The following is a 7,435-nucleotide window of genomic DNA, read 5'->3' on the forward strand; positions in this document are numbered from 1 at the left end:
CATCTCTGAGGGGAAGGCTGCAAGGCACCCTCCGGGGCAGGTTTTCTGCACAGCGCCGGCAGGGGTCCACGAAGTGCCCGGGATAGCGGGTGCGCGCCCCCAGCCCCTGCACCTCTGCCCCAGCTATCTCCTCCCGCTCGCCTGCTCCCCAGCCGCTCGGAGAGTGGGGAGGGGCGGGGAGAGGTTACAAGGTAGAGGTTTCATTAGCTGATCAGTTCCGTCAAAGGGAGCCAAGAGCAGGCGCGTATTTATTCCAGATCTTTATTACTATAAAAAGTTCATAAAAAAATGAACGAACATTTTTACAAAAAGAGAGGAGAGAGACCCCATAAATAGGACATTCCGTTTTGCCCCGGCTAGTGGCACTTCTAGTATCTAACAACATCGGACTCGATTCCCTGGTATTTTGAAAACCATTTCAAAATCGGTCGTCACCAAGCGATACTAGAAATTCCAACTAGTGTTTTCCGGGCACTCAGCAGAGACCACTCGTACACACAAGCACGCGCGCACACACACGCGGACCCAGCCCCCCTAGAAAAACCTCCATAAAAATAGGGAACGCTTTGTTTGTTACAAAAAAGGGGTATTTACAAGATGCACAAGGACATGCAGCATGAACCGAGCCGGGCTGGCAAATCAACATGATTCGATCAGAGAAGGGGCAACAATGGCACTTGCATGAAACTCACACAGCAGCCTGCAGTCCCGAGGGAGAGGAGCGGAGAACAGCTCCTGCCACCCCCCCCTGTGCAGGACACCCCCCTCCTCACCCCAGCACAGGGGCCGTTTCCTTTTACACGTGGATGACCACCGTGCTGGGGCTCTGGAGCCGGGTTTTGTACTGGTCGAGCCAGCTCCGGAGTTCGGAGATCTTGTAGCCCTCTGGTCCTCTGCCTCCCTGGTACATCACCACCTCCTCCTGGATGATGTAGAGCCTTTCAAAGAAGGCACCATAGGCGGCGCTGGAAGCATTGTCCATGGTGTCCACTGCCAGGGGGCAGCCAGGCGCCCCTTCCTGCATCAGCTGAGCCGCCCTCAGCCTGTCCTGGAGGCACTGGTGCTTGGGGATCTGGTAGGCTGCGTCCGAGCTGACCCAGCCGTCGGAGGGATGAGCCTCTTCGATGTACACCAGCAGGAAGTCAGCGATGTCCACGAAGTGCGCAGCCAGGCGCTGGAAGGACCTCAGGCGAGCCATGAAGGGGGGTCAGGTGCAGCTCCCAAAGTTCAGGATCAGGGGTCTCTTGCCTCGGGCGTAGTCCAGGATCCTGAGCCGCTTCTGCCCGTCCAGCTGGATGACTTCGGGGTTGGGGGCGGAGGAGCCCACGTGGGCTGACTTGAAGAAGTCCAGCTTCTGCCCGTGCCACACGGCTTTCAGGGACTCCAGGGTGAACATGCGGTTGGAGTCGGACACACAGACCGGGGGGTCGTCCGGGGGCGGCTCCTGGCCAGGGCTGGCTTCCTCCTCCGCCCTGCTGCCCATCAGCAGCACCTTCTTCCTGATGCAGAGAAAATCCAGGAGCCAGAGCATCAGCGCGGTGAGCAGGAAGCGGGGGAACAGGAGGATGCAGGCAGCGACCTGGGTGAGCAGCTGCAAGGTGTGAACGCCGAGGGAGTGGAGCATCTTGACGGCGGCTGGGCTCCCGCCCCCTTCGACACACGCCTGCCTGCCTGCCGGGCTCTGTGCAGCGCGGCTGAGATCCCGCGTCTCTTTAAGCCCATTTTATAGTCAGGGATTTAAATGAAAAGTGACTCCACCTCCGGCCAGAACCCGCCCCTTTGGAACTTAAGCCCGGGGATTACCTACCCCTCCACTCCAATGACCTAAAATACACAGGGAGGAGGAGAGAGACCCGGCAGGAGCTGCAAGGGACGTGCCACGGAGCAGCCACTCTCCGGCAGCAGCCGAGAGCCAGGGCACGGCCGGGGGCTCCGGCGCAGATAGCAAACACCCCGCCCCCTCTTTACAAACAACCCGGCCTGGACAATGCAACAGGCGAGCTCCGTGCTCCCCCCTACCCCCCACACTGCGCGCCAGGGGTGTGCGCCAGGGGGCAGCGCACGTGGGGCGGCAGCGCGAGGGCCGGCCGCAGCCGCGCGCCCCCAAGGCGCCTCTGCCCCGGGTGACATGACCGCGCTGCCCGCGGGCAGGGCCAGTTATTCCCTCCGTTTGAGCGCGACGATGGCTGCGAGTGTTCCTCTCCCCCGGCCCCTGACGCGCCCCCTCCTCTGCCCTAACTTCGGGCGCAAGCCGCCGCGTGTCTGCGGGGCGAACTGTCCCCGGCGCAGCGGCCGGGCCAGGGCTTGGAGGGGCTGGGGATGGGACAGGGGTATCTCCGCCTTGGCCGCTCTGGAAGGGGCCGTGCCCAGGAGGTGCGTTTGGTTAAGGGGCGCTTCGCTCTTGCTCTGCCTTTGATGAGCAAACAAACGCCCGGTCCCCTGGCAGCCCGCGGTGCGCCCTGCGCCCAGGCTGGGGAGCGACTGCAAACGGCCTTGCTGGGCTGCAGCCGCCGGGGGTCTGGCCTGGAGGAGGGGCCGGGGGCGCTTGCCAGGTTAATGACCACCCGCTGCCTCTAGTCACTAAACCTGTTGACAGCATGAAATCAACGAGAGGGGAGAGAGAGTGAGAGAAAAGGGAAGCGATTCCTCGCCACTAGGGGTAGCTGTTGTCCGAAAGCTGAAACGTCCCCGCGCTGCTGCGGGTGGTGAAGGGAGAGCTCCTTCTCGCCTCTTTGCAGAGCTGTGGCCGCCTCTCCAGTTGTAATCTTACATAACCCCTGCAGGCTCTTCCCTCTGCTGCAGAAAGCAGAAGCCTTGAGTTCACCTTGACCAAGACAGTCCACAGTGACAAGCAGGTGCCAGACTGGAGGTGAACTTGTGACCTGTTGGCTCTTCATTCTATCCACTCTGATCCCTGGGGGGTAATTTCCTGTCATTGAACATTACTGTCCTTTCTTATTTCCAGTACAGAAACGCCTACGGGCTGCAATTGAGATCAGGGCCCTGCTATGCTAGGCAAGGTGCAAACATACACTAAGAGATGAGTCTTTGCCTCCAAAGAGCTTAGACCCAGATTCTCAAAGGTATTTAGGTTCCCAACTGCCATTGAAATGGGGCTGGGCCTTACAACCTAAGCAGAAAGGAAATGCTATTTATCCCCATTTTACAGACAGGGAATGGAGGCCTGCGGCAGAACAGGGAATAGAGCTTAGACTTCCTCAGTCTCAGTCTGGTGCCTTTAGCTCATGACCATCTTTCTGAGAAATTCTAAGCCTCCAAAAATCTAGACCTGTCCTGGTTATCTGGGTATATATCTGTCCCCCATGGCAGTAATATCTGAGCACTGCCATTATTGGGACAGTTAGACCATTTCTTGTCTATTTGATCTTCTGGGCATCTTCTGGGTAACAAATATGTATTATCAAATTTAATCTGAAGTGGTACGATGGGATTTGTTGCATGCAGTGGGGTCTGTAAAGTATGGAACTAGTTTTATCAACATTGACTAAGTCAGGTTGAATGTTCACTTAAAAAGACCCCAAACAGGCAGAGACAGCAAATAACATAATGCACAGAAAAAAAAAACCCTTTCCATGATCAAGAGGAGCATGAATATAAACTTCTCATGACAACTGGTGATGGAGCAAAAGACTTTAAATAGATGGGTAGAGTATTGTGTACTCTAGGGGATGGAGCATGGGATTCATAGCCAGAAGCTCTGGATTCCATACCCAGCATTGCTAATGACTTGCTCTCACGTAGTCCTAAGTATTCAAAAGTGTTCACTACTTCTGAATGCCTCTGTTGTTGTATGATCAATTGAGATGTCTGGTGCCTGATTTTCAGCAGCACTGAGGATCTGCAGCTCGCATTGACTTCAATGAACACTTCTGAAAATTTGGCTGCATACATCTCTGCCTTAGGTTCACCATCTGTAAAATGGAGGTAATAACACTTAACTACCTCGCAGAAGTCTAGAAGGCTTTATGTTCACGTAAATTGTCTTGAGAACCATGGAGAAAGGCCCTATGAAAAGTATTATCTTCATTCTTCTTCTATTCCAGAATAGACTACAGTATTGCGAAATAATCTATCTGTGCCCTCAGTCCAGAGGCCAACTGTGGGTCATCCTTAATGTGTGACAACAGTGAGTGAAGTGATTCAGTGTTCTGTTATCCAAATGGAACTGCATTTTTATCTCCTTTTTACTAGGCACCTCATAAAGACATGTTAATGCACTAGGACTGTTCTTTGTCTTGAGGCTGGACTAATAACTTATAGTGCATGCCATGGTGCTCAGTACAGGGCAAATCACTGAACAGTTATTTACTGTATTGTTAAACTTATTGCTGAACTCCTCATATGGGCCTCTTGCCACCTCTCAGTGCAGTTACACAATCTTCAAAACCACAAATTAAAGCTTCTAAACGAGCACAGTAACAAATTATGTTGGCTCTAAAGAAACCCCCAGCAAAAAAAGCTGGAACTCTCAAAGCACCCCCTTCCAACTAGGCTGACAGACAAAAACCTGAGTAAACAGATGGGTCTTGCAACCTTGAACATCAACAAACTTTGCTCTGTCAAACCAATGGGAGTGACCCTGAGGCACCAAAATATGGAGTTTTATATAGATTCCTTGGTGGAAAAAGATTGGAAATTCAGTCTTAGTTTATGCCTTTGGAAATCCCTCACTCTCCATTCCATGCAAACAACTTTGGTTTTTTTTTTCAGTTTGAGAGGTACTTTTGAACTGTGGCTTCCTATTCAGGTGTGGACAGAGCACCTGGTGGAACAATTGCTGGCATGGCCTGTGTTTGCACTCTTTTGCTATGGACTCCAAATACAATCTGGGGGCATAATTTCATACTGATGTGAGGTTATATAAGATGGTGTCTAAATTCAACCCTCACTTGCAGCTAAATAGAGCTAGAAGGAGAGGGAAGAAGACCCCACCTCACCTGACAGAGGACCTGAGAAGATTTGCATTCCTGGCATATTCAGACACCGAGGAGGACTTCCAGGGTAAATTGGCAACAGACCATTTTATAGATGCTCAGCTGGACTTTGATTTGCAGATCAAGATGAGCAAAAGGAGCCCAAAGACGCACTGAGAAGCTATGGAATTTGCTACTGAACTTGAATCTTTCCTTGCAGAGGTGCACTGGAAGAGGAAGCAGCTGCTAGTGAGGAAGAGGGAAGCTGAGTGCCATGAGCCCTAGGCTATAAGTATAGCTCTGAGTCAACTATGTATGAGGAAAAAGGTGTTTCTAATCTGGTTCATGACCTTATTGAACAGTTGGAAAAACTGATAAATTCGGTTTGTAAAACAAGGGAAATTGGCAATCATGCAAAACTAAGGGAAGTAGTTCAGTAAAATGCTAGTACTGTGGGAAAAATGAATAATAAAAGGGACTATTGTAAATATAAGGTGGGCCAGAACAGAGTATCACAAGTATCTAATGAAAGCTTCTTTCCTAGCTGGGAAATGGGGGGACACCATGCTGAAGGGGCAAATCTTGGCAAGGACCAGTGCCATTTAAAAAAAAAAATCTGGGCAGCTAAAGAACAATATTGGAAGTTTGGCTATTGAGTACATATAAACAAATGGAAATATCCTATCTCCTAGGACTGGAAGGGACCTTGAAAGGTCATTGAGTCCAGCCCCCTGCCTTCACTAGCAGGACCAACTACTGATTTTTGCCCCAGATAGATCCCTAAGTGGCCCCCTCAAGGATTAAGCTCACAACCCTGGGTTTAGTAGGCCACTGCTCAAACCACTGAGTTATCCCTCCCTCTTGTATTAGGAACTGTGAAAAGTGGGGGTATAGTGGATGCTGGCTCAAACCTAAATTATTAAACCGGACATGCTAAAAAGCCTAGGGAATAGAGGATCCAAATTGAACCAACTAATTTGCCTCAAATAGAGACAATGACTAGGGAGTTATTTGGGAAAATTGGGTTTGAAAATTGGACCTCTGGAATTAGAGCAAGAAGTCTGGGTAGCCAAGGTGGTGGATGAGCTGATAATTGTTTGGATTTTTTTTATGGCTAATAACTTTGTAATTATTGCCAGGCTGGTGTCTTACAAATCCAGTCTGTAGAAATTCCCGTTAAAGAAGTAGCCCAGGTGAAACAAATGGTTTGTAGGCAGTTGGCTCACAGTGAACAAGTTTCCCTGCTTCCATGGGCAGAAGTCATAACAGCTACAGGGTATGGTAGCTGTCCAGAAAAAGGAAGATGGGCAGTGGCTGAAACTTGTTTTGAGACCCAGGGTCTTGGGGGAATCTTAGCTGCTAAAGCTGTTGTGGTGCTTAAACAGGAACAGATTCATTTGCTGAATGTTTCCAACAAGCAGCAAATAGGAATGAAGAGAGCCATGGTTGCAAAATGTGAACCAGTTGATCTAGTAAATGCTGATATAGAAGAAAACTACAAGGGGCCAAGGGGTAAAGGTGAGGTCACAGAGTTCTGCTGGGGCTTGTCTACATGGAGCGGCAACATGCATGTCTTACACACTGATTGGTCCATGTAGACCCTGTTGGGGTGTGCACTAAAAGAACCCTAGTGCGCTTTACACTGTGCTGTTTGAAACTAGGGAACTCTTAGTGTGCACCAGGGTCGGCGTGGACCAATTAGTGTGAAACACATTAGGGTGCTTTAGACATCACACCCCGGTAGTGTGCATTGCGACACCGTGCAGACTAACCCTTGCACTTGTTCCGGCACAGCGGTGTACACTTAAATGGGGAACAGCGGAATGGTCTACAAGACTTTCTGATTAGGAATCAGGAGTTGTTCTCCCTGTCAAACAAAGGTATAAGTTGTACTGTACTAGTCCAGCATAAGTCTGATAGTAGAGGAAAACAACCCAATAAACAGTAACCAGTGGCAAAGAGGAAAGAGGCATTACAGGCCATTGAGGAAATGTATTAGGAAAGCATAAATTAACCTTCAACCACTCTTGGGCCTTATCCATAATTCCAGTTAAGGAAAAGGATGTCAGCCCCAGATTCTGTGTGGACCATCGAAAACTAAATGAAGTCACTTGGATTCTTATCCCTCACCACAAATAGATGATATTCTGGATGATGTAGCACATTCAATCTGGGTTTCTACACTGGATCTTAAAAGTGGGTATTGGCAAGTGGAAGTGGATGCAAAGGACAGGAAAAACTGCTTCCACAGAAAAGCAAGGTCTGTGGCAATTTAAAGTGATGGCTTTTGCCTTGTGCAATGCACTAGCCACATGTGAGAGGGATTCCATGGCTTGCCCCTCTCAGCCTGTCTCTTATACCTAGATTATATCTTGGTGCATGCTAAAACCTTTGCATAAGAACTGGTACACTTACAAGTAGCCTGGGATAAGCTGAGGGATGCCAATCTGAAATTAAACCCAACTACATGTGAGTTGTTTCCGAAAGACGTCCTTTACCTT

The 7,435-nt window shown here is 50.0% G+C and overlaps 1 protein-coding gene across 1 annotated transcript; it reads right to left on the reverse strand.

Moving 5' to 3' along the window:
• Window positions 1-247: 247 nt before the first annotated feature.
• On the reverse strand, window positions 248-1,719 carry DIO3 (iodothyronine deiodinase 3). Its single transcript, XM_045014700.1, has one exon. It carries the CDS (start codon window positions 1,622-1,624, stop codon window positions 797-799), a length of 828 nt encoding a protein of 275 aa, XP_044870635.1. The 5' UTR covers window positions 1,625-1,719; the 3' UTR covers window positions 248-796.
• Between the last annotated feature and the right edge of the window lie 5,716 nt (window positions 1,720-7,435).

Source organism: Mauremys mutica, chromosome 4, assembly GCF_020497125.1.
Source record: "Mauremys mutica isolate MM-2020 ecotype Southern chromosome 4, ASM2049712v1, whole genome shotgun sequence".
NCBI classification, from domain to species: domain Eukaryota; kingdom Metazoa; phylum Chordata; order Testudines; family Geoemydidae; genus Mauremys; species Mauremys mutica.